The sequence below is a fragment of the Salarias fasciatus genome, chromosome 2 (genome assembly GCF_902148845.1).
Source record: "Salarias fasciatus chromosome 2, fSalaFa1.1, whole genome shotgun sequence".
Taxonomy (NCBI): Eukaryota; Metazoa; Chordata; class Actinopteri; order Blenniiformes; family Blenniidae; genus Salarias; species Salarias fasciatus.
The window spans coordinates 17085369-17102786 of record NC_043746.1 but is presented as its reverse complement, the minus strand read 5'-3'; the positions used below and the strand labels follow the sequence as shown (position 1 = coordinate 17102786).

The 17418-nt window shown below is 41.6% G+C and overlaps 1 protein-coding gene across 1 annotated transcript; it reads left to right on the top strand.

Annotated features, from left to right (window-relative positions):
• The first annotated feature begins 9115 nt into the window (after nucleotides 1-9115).
• Nucleotides 9116-15822, top strand: slc25a43 (solute carrier family 25 member 43). The gene is made up of 5 exons (XM_030104891.1): nucleotides 9116-9563; nucleotides 11907-12148; nucleotides 12258-12430; nucleotides 14567-14701; nucleotides 15100-15822. Exons 1-5 carry the CDS (start codon nucleotides 9292-9294, stop codon nucleotides 15310-15312), a joined length of 1035 nt encoding a protein of 344 aa, XP_029960751.1. The 5' UTR covers nucleotides 9116-9291; the 3' UTR covers nucleotides 15313-15822.
• Nucleotides 15823-17418: the final 1596 nt, after the last annotated feature.

The following is a 17418-nucleotide window of genomic DNA, read 5'->3' as shown; positions in this document are numbered from 1 at the left end:
TGTCAAGTTTTAATACAAGAAAAAAAACAAACAAACCCAAAAGCTTTAATTTTAAAATGTTACATTCATTTATTGTGTATAAGGCATGTATAAACTTCAAATGTGTATGACAGTAGAGAAATATTTAGAGCCAAGTATTCTAATATACCTTCAGGATGTGGTATTTTAAAGATTGAGACAGCTATTTTCATTAGTGGCAGTAATATCAATATTAATCTCATCTTTGTTTCACAAATTTTGTAAGTTAAATCCTCTGCAAAGAAAAGAGCCAGGCTGCTCAATCAGTCAGTTTCCATTGTGAACAATTGTGATTCCCAAAATCAGATAAAACTGAAAATTGTATTTGTTTTAAAACATCCCATATCATTAAAAAAAATTAATTCCATGAGCTTACATTGCCAAAAATGGTGACATTTGACACATCTAATCAGCTCTTTCGAGTATTTCTCTGTCTGCCACTCTGTTTACAGTGAGGGGGAAATCCAAAGTGTCAGTGTGTACGGAGGTGTTTGGCAACACCTATCTACGTCACATGTAAGAGACTAGTTTTGGGACTGTACCAGTTAAAAGGGCCACGACACATGAACGGTGTAAAGCACCATACCCCCTGCAGGATGGAAGGGAAGTCTGAGCCATAAAATCTCTCTGAAAGCCTGTTCCTCCCAGGATTTATAGCGGTGGAAGGAAACCTCAGTACAAAGTGACATTTGCTGATACAAGCCGGCAGAATGAGGCCCTCCATGGAGGCAATCCAGATGTCAATTGGTCCATATTTCATAAGATGACCTGTCTTTTTAGTGAAGCGTGGGGTTAATTGGGAAGTGTCAAGATGTGTATGAAAAGTTTGAGCTACACTTTTTCATTTCAACGGTTGAAGTTAAAAGATAGAGGACAAATCATGAGTGTGCATCTCAATCAATGCAAAGGTTTTAATAGTATAAGATAAAATGTGTTTATTTATATGGCCCCATCTGACATTATTCTCAAATCAATATGCAGTATTCATCATTCTTATTCTGATACATAGATTCTATTAAGATGACAATATACGGAAAACTTTCAGTAAGAACAACACTGTTTTGATATTGTCTGGTTTTACGGCATAAACTGCAGCTCCAGACACAAAGTTTAAACTTCAGAGTAAACGGAATAATTTAAAGTAACACATTTAACGCAGAGTGTCGAAAATTCACCCAAACGAGTTGACTTCATGAAGGTTTGGGATGAAATAGGTAATCCTCAGCTTAGAGAGAGGTTTGTAGTCTTCATCCAGCTGTTGGTACATAGATGAGAAAGAGTGACATCATGTGTTGAGAGAAGGTAATGAAACAGATTTTCTTGGAGAAGTTACTGGGTCGAGTTAGAACAATGTCTCTGAGCAGTTCAGTCCTTTATTGAGCACGAGGGTGTAGTGAAGGTCACTTTAGAACTACTTAAATGTCTTACTTGCATAAGCTTTATAAACAACATTAAAAACCAGTTCTATAATATTATCTTCTTAGAATATGTTAAAATATCTTAAAATCACATGTATTTCACTTTTTTTTATCTCAACATATTAATTAAAGGAGACAAACTTCTAACTGGCTTTATTATAAAATTCCACATATCATATGCAGCTGAGAGACATTATTCATTTCAGAACATGTGCTATTGAATAACATGTTGATAACATGTATCATCATTCGTGTAACTTCCTAGACACATTGAGAGTCTGTAAACCTGGACGTTTGTGCCAATAGAAAAGGGGCCAAAATGCATTGTTTTGGTTTTTCATTTAACGTTTTCCCACCAGCAGAACTCATCTCACTGCTTACAATAAAAGTGTGTTTTTGTTGTCTGGGACTGCCATCAAATTACTGTTCATGGTTCATTAAAAAAGGTGGGGGGTATGAATGCACAAATATTATAAAGTGTGGTCACACCTGATGAATGCTTAATGACTGCTTCGACACTGACAACAAATGACAAATCAAATATATCAAAATATCAAACCACCATGGCAAACGTTGAACGCAGTATGTCCATTTTATTTTACTTCATATATGACTGCCAGAGGGCATATATTTTTTCCTGGAAAGCATATTTCAGGACATTGAAGCTGGTTAATAATGACAGATTTGGAAGTGAAAAAAAAAAACAGCCAACAAACAACAGAGCCAAACTAAACAATGTTCCAACTATTCAACATATCCTGAAGCCCGGTCTCGCTCTCGCGCACATAAAGTCGGCCCCACAACTCCCATGTTTGACCTGCAGTACCTACAAACAAGAAACAGGCTGTTTGTCTTCCCTGGGATCAGTAAACATCCTCTACACAAACAAGTTCCTCCGGAGTGAGAGAGGAGAAACTCACACCGTCAAGGCAGCTGCACTCTCACTCCACCGCGGCCTTTGATGTCCTTCAGAGAGAGCTGATAATGAAGACTCCTTACATCTTAATTCTTTTAATTGGTGAGTGGATGTAACAGATTGCTGATAACTGGCTGTCAGAGTCTTGGCGGACAGATTTGAAGGAAATCTAGAACCTTTTTTATGAAGTTGTGTGGATAAAACTGGTGCTGTTTGTTTGTTTATTGCCAAAAATGTGTTGAAAGGACTGTTTGTCCATGCATGTCCTGTCTCTTTCACTGTCTGTGAGTTAAGGATGCTGTTTTGAAGACAGGGGATGGTCACGTTAAAAATGAATTTGTTTTAATTTAGCTCGAAAAACAATTCATTTTTTCCATCTCAATTTGTAGCGTGTTGTCCTGCCTAAACAGTTACATAACACAGATTTAATCAGGTGACAGATTCATTCTTTTCATTAAGCAGTAGCTGTGAAGTGATTTTAGCCAACATGATTAAATCAGGAATATCAAGTGTGCTAAATGCATTTTCATCTGCAGATTGGGGCACATTTGGTATTCAGATATGAACTATTTGTGTGTGTGTGTGTGTGTGTGTGTGTGTGTGTGTGTGTGTGTGTGTGTGTGTGTGTGTGTGTCGCTTTTGTTTGCAGAATAAGCTACAATATTTGTTCTATTTACCCTTTTTTGAGACTTATTTGTAATTGATTAAAAAAAACCCATAAAATGTCAGCTAGTGTTTCCTTTCATTTTTTGGTCTGCTCTGTCTCATTCAGAGACAGTGAGGCCCACATGTGTGTCTGCTCTTTTGTTTTTAACTGTTGCTAAGGGGAACCCGGGGCACTTTACCTCCACAGCAGCTTGCTGACACCCCCTATGGCCATTTAGCGTAAAAGAAAAAAAAAGAAAAACCTTCTCTTGTCTTGCCTTGGGCGACACAGCCAGGCATTTGGTTCAGGCTGCAGCTTGCTCTGGAGCCCCAGGTCCTATCTGGCCTCCACATGACAGCTTTTAATCAGTGACTTATGAGACAAAACCCGGCAGACTGCAATGTGACTTCAGTGATCACATTGTCAACTTGTGGATTTTGACTTTACTGCCTCAATATAGCTTAAATCTTTTCTAAGACTTATTATTAATCGATCAAGAATTGACTGATAGATTTTACAGAGAGTGACACATTTTGGGGTCTTGAAGATATTATGATGGTAACACTTCTCCAGTACGAAATAAACAGGCTTGTGTGTTTTTGTGTGGGAGTAAATTTGCTCCAGATGATCTTCAAGGCTCTGCTTGTTTGTACCTGCTGTGTCATTCTGCTCGTCCACTCAGCATGACACCCCGTAGCCCAGGATCAGCCTCTCAGAGATCAAAAGGCTCCTGTGATTGTTATCAGATAATATTCTTGTTCCCTCCACCCCCTCCGCTCCTCCTCTCTTAAGTCCAGTCTCCTCACGCTGTCGACCTGGATCGTGCACAGTCTTCATTATGGCCCCGCGGCCTTTCCTCTTCTTATCACAGTGAAGACCAGGCCATGATAAGACAGGTCCAGCCTGAGGCCAGAGGGAGGGAGCTGTCTGCCTCGGCTCACTGTCTTTCACATACTGCACACATGTGACCACAATTTCTCACAATATGTGTTGCATTGGACACAAATGCATTTTCACTCTTGCAGTATTGATTATTTATGTCTACTCCAGCTCCAGCGCTCTGCAGCCCTGAATAGGATGGATGGATGAATAGATTAATGATAGATGAATGGATGTAAAAGCCATTTCGACTTGTTTGAAAGATGTAGGCATCATTTGACATACAGGTTTGTTCAGGTTTTATTCAGGATTACACCTGCTCCAGTATTACTTTTCTGATTTCAGGAAGGCTGAGGCCAGACTTAAGCAACGGCACGCGACAGCAGCACATCTGTCTCAGGGTTACATGCGTTTATGAGTATGTCGGCCGGGCAGACAGACAGGGGAGACTGGTGTCCAAAGTCATGACCCTGCTCTGACCTGAATGAAGGAAATGCTCACGCTGGTCGAGACAAAGCAGGGCAAAGGAGAGTCTGAGGGGCTGGCTGGTCAGCCTCAAACAATGGGTCCGTGCTCTGAGACCACAGGCCACACAAAGGCCAGAGAAACCCCCTCCTTCCCGCTCCCACATTGCAATAGAGCTGGCATTTCACACTGGCCTGTGAACCGCCATTCAATCAAACTACTGTTTAACCTGACCCCTGGCCTGCACAGAAATCAAGACGAGTCTAGAAGGGATGTATTTAGGTAACTGACCTCGCAAACTGCACTTCAGCCAACTAGCAGCGAGTCACTTCGCAAATATGTCAACCTCCAGCAAACATCGCCATTTCTTCAGCCTGAAAATGTAAACTGTTGCCGATTTTTGTGATTTCTACCCCAGATTTGTCTGAATGTTTCTAAAAGTGTGTAATCAATAGGCCACTCGATAAATAATCTGTGTAGTGTTGAGTGTAAGTTGCGATAGCTCCCTGGGGAACACGACACATGACCAGACCCTTCGTCTGGGTCAACCGCCCCTAAGCCAGGGCAGAGGGAGATGCAGCCACGTGATCCTCTGTCCTCTCAATGGACTGCTCCTCCCTTCTACCTGTACGGGGCTCGGATCAAGGTGTGGGCTCTGCATATCAAACAGGGCTCCGGCCTTTGATGTGAATGGAAAAGCAAACACTGATTTGAGCAGAGTCGTAACAGCTTATTTGTTCCCTTTAGTCATTCATTGAGCTGCTGCTTGAATGCGTATGCCTTCAAAGGATGGCTGCATGCTCCGGCGATACAGTAGCTGAGAGATGCCCGGCCTGGAGAGGTTGCGAGAAGGCCATCTGGCTTCCTGTTCCTTAGATTTGATATTGATTTATTGACTGTACACAGGAAGATAAAGGGGCAGCAGCTGCCACAGGTTTTCCTCTGGATCCTTAGAGACAATGGGCCTCCTGTTCATCTGCATCCTGGCTGAGGAGCTAATTAGTTGATGAATTTTTACAAGGAAAATGGACACTACACATCTTCATATGTATTTTTAAAAGCTGCTCATTTGTTGCTGTTGTTTTTTTTTTCAAGTCAACAACAAGTGCAGAACAAAAAGGTAAAGAAGTCGCCACAAAAAGCACAATCAGTTATTAGACAAACTGGCCTGAGAGCTTCACAGACTGTGTTCACTCGTCTGCAGAGCTGTGATAACAGTGGTCTCATTGTTCCTTGTAATGAGGTGCAAAACTACATTTACTAATCCTGACAAACTTTCACAGTTTGCACCTTCACAGAAACCATTATTCTAAAATTAGGCGCCTATGAATAACAAGTCTCCCGTTCCTGTTAAGTGAGCCAGGAGCAGTTTGTCCTGGGCCTTGTGGCTGGTGGGTGTGAACACGGTGCCACAGTGGAGCCCCCCCCCCCCCCCCCCAAAGCCTTTAAAAAAGAGACACCCACCTACAGCCAGACCCTAGTGTCAGGCTACGAAAGCCTGTTCCTCCTGACCACCCCCAACCCTTCTTCCCTTTCCCCTCCCCTGCCAAAACAAGCCTGTGATGTGACTGTCTGAGATAATGAGGTGAGAATTTTATTGCAGCAGTCTGTGAGCCTGGCACCAGTCTGCGAGGGGGTCGACAGGCAGCGCCGAGGCCGCCGCGGCTCACCTCCCTGGTATTGGGCGCCCTCTGTTGACTCGGGGCCGGGTCTCGCAGCACCGAGTCGCTCTCTCTCTCTCTGGTCCTGCAGCAGTGCACTTCAAAGTGGGAGATCAATGGTTGATTTGCACATGACATCCAGGGAATGACAATGCCTCAGCCAGGCTACGCCTACCGCAAGGTGCCGGTGTCCCCGAGACACAAAGGCACGCGGGCAGGCAACTCCTGCTCGACTTTTCTTCATGGAGGAAGCTTCCAGTGAGGAGAGGGAACACACATGCAGGAAGAGGGCAGTGCTCTATCCATATTCCGTACAGACACCGGCGGGCAGAGGCAGGACAGCACAGGAGACAGACTGGCAACAGATCCTCGGTGGCATGTGTTTGATTGCTGAAGCATTAATTGATAAGATACAGCCAGCATCACACCACTTATCTCTAAAGAAAGATTCCTCATTATCTTGTGTGTTTCAGGTCACCCAGGTATGGCAGTGTGATCAAAGCAAGCTCCCTGTTTTAGCTGCTTTGATATTCTTCAGAAGTAAATTGCTCTTGCTACTCTCTGCATGCCATCATCCTGACTTTCTGAGTCGAATTGGACATAATCCGAATGACTTCAAACTTCAGAGACCAGTGGCTGAGTTGGTGCATAATTCCAGCTATAACTTAAGTGAACTTCAAGCTGTGTACCGTCGCTCCAGTTACCTCCACTGCTTCCAAATTACTTTGTGGGCTTGCAGCAGTGAAAGCCACTCGCCCACAGACACACCCTTTCCACCCCCCCTCTGGTGATCGGACTGTCATTTCCTTTGGCTCCTCTGTTGTTCCAGAAAGTCTTTTGTGAGGGAACCTAGTGGTCCCGGTCAAAGACTGAGGGTGGGCTCCTCACATGAGGGTGGAGGAGCAGAACACAGAGATGAAGCTGAAACAGGACAGAGATGTCCAGTTCTCCACAACCGATGCTGGAAAATCAGAACCCGAGTTAAGCTCTGGGCATCAAACTGAAAATATTAGAAAGGGTTAACAGCTTGATGGAGACAGACGACGAGTATGACGAGGAAAATAAAGAACAGTTGTAGTTATTTTAGTGCCTTTGCCATGTCATACATTTTTCTATTATAATCTTGGCATAAAAATATCCCTCTGTGGGATGAATAAAGTGTCTAAATATATCTCAGAGTCTTGATTATTTGATTGTCTTGAGTCCTCAAAGCATTTGTTCTTTTATAGATGAGCAGTTTGTAACTACACTGCTTCAGCTCGACAGTCACATGTCTATTATACAGAAGAGTGACAATCATACAGTGTAGTGGCAATATGTACTTCACAGTCAGAGGAAACACGGTAAATGGTTTGTGTCCACATCGTGAAAGAGTTTGCTCATGTAGGAACTGAATCTAGAATACGAACTATGCATCTCATAATAAACTCTGTTGTCCAGTTTGTCTTGGAATCTCATCTCTCTCAAATAGAGCACTGATGCTCCAGGATGAGTTTAATGTGAATATTTGAGAAAATATGAACACACTGTAACATCATCTTTGATCACAGTTCACATACAAGAAGTGATTACAAACACATTTGTAGTAACTTGAATCACAGAATATACAGTAGCACAGTCATACACTGCAATACTTGAAATGCGCGATTTTATGTCACTTTGACACTTTCCCATGATAAATATTAAAGTTAACTATAATAAATAAATGAAGAATTGTAGTTACATATTTGTCCTAACACTTTGGGATTGGAAAGTATCATATAAAAGAAGTCTGAAGCTACAATTTGAAAAATCATTACAGTTAAAATTTTCTCACTTTCAAATATTTTAGTGTCCCAGAAGCTTTAAGTCTAAAATATGGCTGAGATTAGTTATATGTACTTACCAAAAACAGCACTTTGTTCATCCTTTTTAATAGCATGAGAAATATGGGGTGTCAGATTTGCTGCAGTCCAATAGCAAATTCATTTCCTGGGGAAAGTTCATTCAAGTCCATTGGGAAATATGTTCAAGACTTACACTTTAATACAGTTTCACTCTAATCTCCTGCATTAAGTTCTATTTTAAACCCACTTTCACTGTCTATATGTAGATGTAGGTGCTCTTTATCCATATAATAACTAAATGATTTTTTTTGTTGGAAGATTTTCTTTTGTTAATGTAGCAATTTATAAAAGACAGTAAACTTATCCATTGTACATTTTTAAACTGGTTCAATTTTTTTTGTCAAAGCATAGGAAGGCAATTTTACAATCGTACTGATTCCCCTTTATTTACTGATCCTCAAATGCTTTGGGAAATCCCAAAATATTAAAAGTTCTGGAGGTGAAAATTGAATTGTAAGTCATTAATTTGCTACAGGCAGGTTTACAGGCAGCACTGGTCCTTTGGGTTTTCACAGACAAGTGCGTTTTTCTCCCTCTTTCTACTGTTGTGTTCCGTTTTTAAACTCTGGCCCTGCATGACTTCTCAGATGAACATTTACTGCCCACCTTCCACAGACCATCTGAGATTGATGATAGCATTTGAAATCATATCAATCAAGACTGTAATTGCTTTTATTAACCTTAACTTTTTCCCTCTGTGAAACATCCATTTTGTGAGGTAACAGTTGCTATTTCTGCAAATCGAGGCACTTGGCATAACCAGCAATGTAATAATACCTGACAACATGATAAATGTGACGAATTTTAGATTAATGAAGCCAATAATAACAGCCTTTTTCATCTAATTTGGGATTTCCCAGTGACACCCTCAGGGCCACTTATGCAGAGTTAAAGGGCCACATATGGCCCCCGGGCCTTATGTCTAGCCAGGTCAGGCTCCTGAGTAGGAGAAAAACTTTGTGTGTGCAGAAACAACTTGCAAACTCAACACAGATGAAGCACGGCCATGCAACCAGCCTTAAAACATTAAAAAAGAGTCACTCCCCTCTTTATGGGATCCTGTTACATAATCCAGAGTTTAATGTGTTGCAATAAACCTTATTGCAACACTAAAACTCCTCATTGAATAAGAAGTTGTGGAACATGATGTAATCGTGCGCCTGAACTCCGGTCAGAGAGCGCCCTCTAGCGTTCCTCACGCCCATCTGCAGTCTGGTGGAGTGACGGGGTGGTGTGTGTGTGTGTGTGTGTCACATAACACCACTGGAGAGGAGGACAGGGCAGCAGCAGGACACCTCATCTCCACCTATATTTAGATGTTTCTCCGGTAAAACCAGACTGTCCGCTGTCTTTCCAAGAAAACCGAAGTCGTGTCGGGGTCGGAGGAGTCCGGGGAACCGCGATGGCCTCGGTGAAGAAGGACAACAGGCTGACGAGTTCCCAGAGCTTCATGTGTGTCGGCTTCTCCGGTTTGTTCAGTAAAACCGCCACGTCGCCTCTGGAAGTGGTGAAGATCAAAAGCCAGGTGGGCACGTTTCACTGCAAGAGGGGCTTCTGGCAAAGCTTCCTGCTGATCTACCGGAATGAAGGACTCCGGGGGTTTTGGAAGGGGAACCTGGCCTCCTGTATCCGCCTGTTTCCGTACACAGCCGTTCATCTCACCACATATAGAAAGTAAGTGGACCTCAGTGTGCTGTTTTAACTCTCCCCCGTCGTATGCAGTCGATTATATCATCTTTTGTTGAGTATATTTGTGTTTTTGTCATTGTTTTGTGTTTTTTTCAACCCGCACACCCGGCTTCCTCGACAACTTCAGTCAGCTGACAGCGACTTTTCTGATACTTTAATCAACGCATGAGAATTCCACAGGGAGGACATGTTATTTCCGTGTTGCTTATAATATTTGATGGAGTGAAATACCAGAAAAGGCTTTGTTTGAATCGTTTGAGTACTTCATTTCTGTTCTTAGAGAGTTACTTCCTCTTTCCCTGTTGAGACGCACCTTTTGTTTTCAGCCAATCAGAAACCTCCATCCGCTCAGTCCATATTTACAGGGGAGGGTTTTCTCTGCCCTGTGTGTTGTCTCACAGGTTCATTATGGGCTTACTCGATGGGAAAATCCATTCACTAAAGGATTTATTGAAAATCCATTAAACTAAACGGATCCTCACATATTCCATCTAGTGCAGACTTCTTGTGTTGGATTAATGAATAAGACAACAACATAATACAAAACAGAGCAATTCTTAGAATGTTACATTTTAATAAACATTTATAACACTGTGTTCCTGGGAGTACTTCACAAATTAACTACACTAATCACAACAATCTCAGCTGATTTTACATTGGGACATATTTGTATCATATTCAATAACCTTTCTGTCTTGCAATTTCTGACTGCAAATGTAATCAAACAATGTTTGAAGGCCTAAATAATGTGTTGATTATTAATAAATAAAGGACTAATTAAAAATGTGGTCAATACAATAAGTAACAAGAAAATATTTCATTTAAACTATTTGAGAGTTAAAAGTAGAAATTTCTTTCAGAGACATGGATATTTTCAGTAATGTTTAAAAGGCAATACATTTAAATAAAATTGGCAAATTATTGATTTGCCTAACCATGGAGAAATTTCAATTATTGCAGCTGAATTGAAAGAGAAGCAAAGGGAAAGAATACAAACAATAAATATGAAGCATGTAAAACTGGAAAAACAGTAAATGACAAACAGGACAATGACCCTGACATTATTGACGTTCCTACATGATACATTGGACTGGCAACCAGTCCAGGTGAACCCTGTCCCCGCCCATAGTTAAATGAGATCTTTAATTGCAACCTTCATCATAGACACTACAAGATACTACCACAATAATGACTATATGAAGACAGCCCGCTTGGTATCTATTGTTATCATATCTGTCATATCCCGATGGACATTGCTGCATTATTTGAAGTCTCCCTGATTGTATTTTTTCAGATTATTTAACTAAACAACAGTTTGACACAGTCATCACGTTCGTGTGTTGGAGCAGGAAGATGTTGATTTAAACATCATGAGTCCTCTTCTCTCCATCCCAGAGTGACAATCACACTCATCAGAGCAGGTTTTGCCTGCGAGGCAGCGCTGAGGGAACAGACCCACCGCCCCGCGTGTCGGGTTACTGCCGGACAAAACGTGCCGCAGTGCTGACAGCGTGGCTGATGAATAACATAAACACACAGAGACAACACTGGGCCATAAATCTTCTATCTAATGTACACACAGGGCAGGGAAAGTGGCGATCGGTGTGTGTCCGGTCACGCTCTGAGTCACGTGTGACCACCTGAGTCCTGTTAGTACACCGTGTACCCGGATGAGAAAGGCCTTTATAATGCTCCCGTCTGTCAGCGCGGCCACATGTGATCCTGAGTAGACAGCTTCCCCTTTATGGTTTCTATAATACACTTACTGATAATAGATGTTTAACGAGAGGCTTTATGCTGGAAGCTATATTTATCTACACGCACAGGAGCAAGTGAAAGTCCGCTGCAGTAAATCTCTCTGTGTTCAGTTTACGGTCAGCTGAGACAATGGAAATAGAGAAGCTACATTTCTTTCCTCATTGCTATTGAAGAAAAACGTATACCGTAAATAAATGAATCCATTCAATAAATAAACAAATAAATGAAAAGTTGGACTATTTTAGTTAACAACATAAACACATGTAACAGAAGTTAAATGTGACAAATGACACCACCCATCTTCTATACTGCTCTGTCCTACTTTATCCCACCAGGTAGTGCAGGAGACATCAACTGATAGTCCCCAGTCCATCACAGGCAGAACGCAGAGAGACAGACCACAAGTTCACACCATCAATTAACCTCAAACTCATGTTTTTTAACTGTTACCAAAATAATGAAAGAAACACACATACAAAATCTACACTGAAAGGTCTGCAACCCGAACCCGGACCCAGCATTACCATTTGGCTTTATTATTTACTGAGTGTGTCCTTCCTCTGTGTGCAGGATAGTCCACCATCAGATGGATGAGCTGGGATTTGTTTCCCAGTGGAGGGCCATATTTGCCGGTGGGCTGGCCGGCGTGGCTGCTGCTCTGGTCACGTACCCTCTGGAGGTGGCAGAGACGAGGCTCGTCGTGCAGAACTGCAGACAGCCCACCTACCACGGTGTGATTCACTGTATTTCAAAGATCTACGGAAACGAAGGGCTGCTGGCGCTCTACAGGGGCTTCTCCCTCACTGTCTTAGGTAGGACTGTAGTTTGGCGACTGTGTAACCAGATGCATACATATCAGCCTGTTTTTAATCTTTTATCTCTGTGCTTGACTCAAAGGACTTTTTTTTTTTGTATTTACAGGTGCATTTCCGTTTTCTGTCGGGTGCTACGCAGTCTACATGAACTTGGACAAACTCTGGCAGGAGCCGCCTTTTCGCTTCACTCCTCTGCAGAACTTCATTAATGGCTGTGTTGCAGCAGGAGTGGCTCAAACTCTCTCGTACCCTTTTGAAACTGTAAAGCGGAAAATGCAGGTAAGTCACTTTTACATTCTCTGAAACACCCTTTTAATTACAGCAATACATTTTGTAATATACCTTTTGGAACAAGAGTTCCCGGAGAAGGCCCATGCTCACACTGGGAGCTCACATTAAGAGCTTCAAATTGTAGTTTGCTAATTCCAATCGATACACATACATCTGTGGAATAATATTATAATTATTGAATATTTTAAATTATTTCTTTGTAATTTCAGACAACTATTACATATTGTATTGTATATAAATGAACTAAAGAAAAGAATAATATCAAAGAAAACAACAGAAAGTGTTTGACAGTAGAGACAAACAGAAATAATACTAAAAAGACAAAATAACAACAACAGAAAACCCCACTGAAGCATAACCTATAATGGGAAAGCAATTGTGAGATTTAGCCAAGATGCAGGGATGTGTTTTGAAAGGAGATTAAAAACAGACAGTGTCAGATTAACATTCAGAAGTAGCTCATTTGAGTGCAAAATCTCAACTGTTCCCTGCTTTTCCTTGGCTGGGTAAAAGCCAGACGGCATTGGAGAGCAGACCCCGGAGACCCTGAAGAGACGTGTAGTTGTAAAACGTCATAAAGGGGAGACTTGGAACACGCCCAAAAATGATTTGCGACTGAATAATAAAATGGAAAAGTCCTGAATCATAGAGAAGGAGCAGTGGAACGAGTCCATTGGAGGGGAGCCGTGCTCTCACTGTCATCCTCCAGTTCAAAGACCAGCTGCCATAGAAGCGACATCTGGATAATACCAACATAAAGAGAATTGGGATGAATTTAAAGCACGTATGACCTTGCTGCATTAAGAATAGTAGGTGATTATATAAAGATATATATTTGGCAGTAAAAGATCTAATTATGTAATTGCTATTAGAGACTGCTCACAAAGATATTTGGCATTTAGTTGTTTTTTTTATATTTTTTAAAGGCTGAAAATGAAAAGCTTACAGTTTCATAGAGATTCCAGATGGTTATATAAGTTATGCTATTATTGAATTAAGTATTAGTTTGTTTGTTTTTAATTGACTGTATGGATAACTAGGAACTGACTAAACACGTTTCAAATATTCATTTTATTTTTGTATTATCAACACTCGACCACAAGAGGGCAGTAGAGGTGTGCTTGCATACAGGCTCAGCATGAAAAGTGAACGTGGAGCTTCAGATTCATTTTATCACTGAGGATTTCTGTCATACTCTTCAGTGTACGCCCATTATTTCACGTCTGGATTTTTTGTGTTTAATTCAAATAGTCGTAATTTTGTGTTAAGATGTTTTCTTCTTAAATTTAAGATGCCTTCCCTTCATTAGGAAGGACACAAGAGGAACAATGTTCAGCAAAGGACAGAACGCTACATCCGGTTTTATCAGCTTATTATTAGATATCAGGGTTCGACAGCAGCTGGGAATGTGAATGTGACCCAGGTCTGCTGAAGCTATAGATAAGTTCTCTAAAGATAGCTGGCAGCTATCAGACAGCAGGCGCGCTGAGGGCTGTGTGCTCTTCCAGCTCATCACACCATCACCCCTACATCGCCTCTCAGTGAGGAATGATGTGTTTGTATACCATTTACTCCGAGCCCCATTGTGAAAAACCCGGGGTTAAACATTAATGCAGAGAGCAGATGAGAAGAAGACAGCAGTGAATGTTTGCAGAGGCTGAGGGTAATGACTGAAGCTGGGTTTAGATTAACTTATTCTCACTTTGATGTCTCTTTTGCAGTTTGAATGGTCTTAATGACCAAAGGTTTAAAGTTGCATTTGCTTTGTCACATGACAGACTGCAGATCTGCGAGTGAAAGAAAAGAGACAGGACACAGCTTCACACTGGAGAAGCTTTGTCTGAGATCGTATGTCTGATAAATACTTCTTATAATTCACACTGTGGCTTGTTGCCACATTTACATTTATGGTGAGAGTAACACCTTCACTTTTTGAGCCCTTATATATTTTATTGTCACTTATTGCATTTAATTTACTACTACAGAGGACTGTCCAGAAAAGTTTTTTTTTTTTTTTAATTAGCTCTCTGTGATTACAGTTTTCTAGTAAAGTAAAAAAGGAGGAGTCATTTGTGTTCTCTTCTCGAGTTGCCCACATCATTAATGATCTAAATGTTTCCTCAGGCTCAGAGTGCCCGTCTCCCCCATCTCGGCGGAGTCCACGTTCATTTCACGGGGATGGTCGACTGTTTCATCCAGGTTGTTAAAAACAAGGGCGTCCTCTCGCTGTGGAACGGACTCACTGCCAACACCGTCAAGGTACGGATCCATCGCCGGACCGCAACTGATTTCCCATCATCTCCTATGTGTGGTCCCTCACGAGGCGGGAGTACCAAGCAACTTCACGCTGTGTTACAAACAAACACCACCTGAAATAGCTGCACGTGTTTGAGCACATGAGTGCCTCGATGGCAGTGAAGGGGGGGTGGAAAGTAATGTACAGCGTGTGAGAGCAAGAGTATCACTAACAAGGTGGATCTCCGTGCCTCGTTCTCCTGTTTCAGCTGTAAATATCACTGTTAGCTGTATATTTTTTTACACACTGAATGAAAGCAGAGCTGGTGGAGATGTAATAGTGTTTCACTGGTCACAACGTTATAGAAATCTTCATTAAAGTGTGTTTTATTTTTTAATCAAATCTCGCCTTTTGCTTCCAGATTGTTCCCTACTTCGGTCTTCTCTTCACCTGCTTCGAGATGTGCAAGCAGGTGTGCCTTTATCGCAACGGGTTCATTGTTTCCCCTCTGAGCTACCAGCTCACTCCGGGAGTCGACCAGAGCCTCGGGCCATACGAGCTGCAGGAGGTCAAGCGCTACTTGAAAAACAGGAGCTTCAGGTCGGAGAGTTCGTCTCTGGGAAATCGGTGGTGACGCTTCACCCGAGAAGACTTCTGGTAAAAAAGAAAAACTATTAATGACTACTGACCGCGTTCGACCAGCAAAGGATTTACAACTCACAAGAAAAAGACCTGTGGTCTACCTCTTTCTGAACTTCATGGTTTTATCCAACAGTATTATGCCTCATAATTTCTTCACTGACACACACTTTATGATCTTATCTACTAATATGTGCCTTGAGAATTTTATATTTATTTTAGAGCTGGTTGCAGTTTTTGCTGCAATAATGTCAAAAGTGCCATTGTTTCATCACACACAGTAGACTGGAAAATACTACTGTTCTCATATTAACATTGTAGTTAATCTGTGTGACAGATTTATGTATTATTTTTTGTAAATTGAATGTAAAAAATTTTGTGCTTCAAAAGTTCGAGTGGATTATGTCCAGTCATGTTCATAGAACATGGACTGAGATGAAGGAAACGTGCTTAAAGCATTAAAATGTATTTCTTCACTTTCGCACCGTTAACGTGGCGTTCTTTTGTGTGTTTTTCAAAGTCTTCGCCCAGTAAGTTACACAGGAGGGAATTAAAAAGTAATGCCTCCTCAATCAGCACAACTTTATTGAAGACTAGATCAAAGCAAAGGTTTCATGGCCTGAAGTGTCCTCCGGCATTTTAAGCTACCATTACATCCAATACTTTTACTCTAATGTCAAAGCTAGCTGAAACATCCAGTTTGGAAAATAAAATCTGCATTAAATTTCTTCCGACTGGAATCCAGAGTATTTCACACATAATGGGAAAAAAATGAGAGGATGTAGATGTCAGGATGAGATGTGGTTATACATACATATTGTGAGGAATATTGTGACTCAGGAAGTTGAAGGAGGCCAGGAAGGGAAGAGAAAACAACCTTCCTACGTTTGAGTCCAGGTTGTGCAGAGTGGAGTTTGCATGTTCTCTGGGTTGCTTCCAAGGTTGCTCCCAGGTAGGTGTCACTCTAAAAAAATCTTGTTTGGTATTCTGTCCGTCGGTGTTTGACCTGTGATGGACTGTTGACCTGGACAGGGTGTACCCTGCATTCGTCAATATTCAACTTCACCTTTTGTTTTCCTGTGACCTAAAGTTGCATAAAACGGTAAAGAAGATTGATCAGCTACATCACAGCCATGAAAAACGACATGTCTTTGGTTACAAACCAGGTGAATTCCAACATTGGATAGTCAGTTGATGCACTGTCCAGCTCCGACTTAGCTCCTTTATGCCTCTGTTTGTTTGGGCTCATGAAGGACATTCGCCTTGTTTTCAGATTCTTTTCTGAAAATAGTTGAAACAGAATTTGTAATTCTGGAAAAAATGTAATTGAATTTGACACTGAAGGACACCTTTCCTTCTCTTTGTATATAGAATAGTAACATTTCCATAACTAATAATGTAGTTACTATAGTATTGCTGTTTAACCATTGAAGTTGAAGAACAAAGTATTTTTAAGAAATTCTCTCTCTCGATAGGACCCTAAATCTAACTTGGGCTCGATAGATATAAAGTGAAAATTCAAAAGTAAATCACTAAATTATCGTATGATTTCAATTGCTTTCTTGCTGAAAAAAATTATAAAATCACAAGCACCTCAACCTACAGTTTGTGAATGTTACTGTTTTGCGCCCTGCTGCTGAGGACTAAAGTCAACATTACAATCTGAAGCACTGATTAGAGGGAGCAAGTCTAATTCAGACAAAAGAGCTGGATGAGTGAGCTGAGGCCTGATTTTGTGAGCTATCAGTCAGCTGATGGAATCAGTGTGTGTGACCCTGAGGCCAGTGACAGACGGGATGACCTTTAAGCAGCCTCAGCTGCTTCAGCCTGACATCTGACACGACCTGCATTTCTGCTCAGAGGGCTTCGTTTCACTCTTAAGACCTCGGAATTCTTCTGATCTCCGCCGATTTGTAACAAGTCGTCGCTGTCGGAACTTTATTTCCTCTGGGACTCAGACGGGCCAGCGGTTCTGTTCCTCACCTGACTGACAGGCGCGAGCGCCGAATCGGGAGCGCCGGTCACGTCTTGGCCCCGCCCACTACCGCCCGAACCGACCAATCACGGAGCAGAGTGGAACTTCACGTTTTTTCTCGCGCTC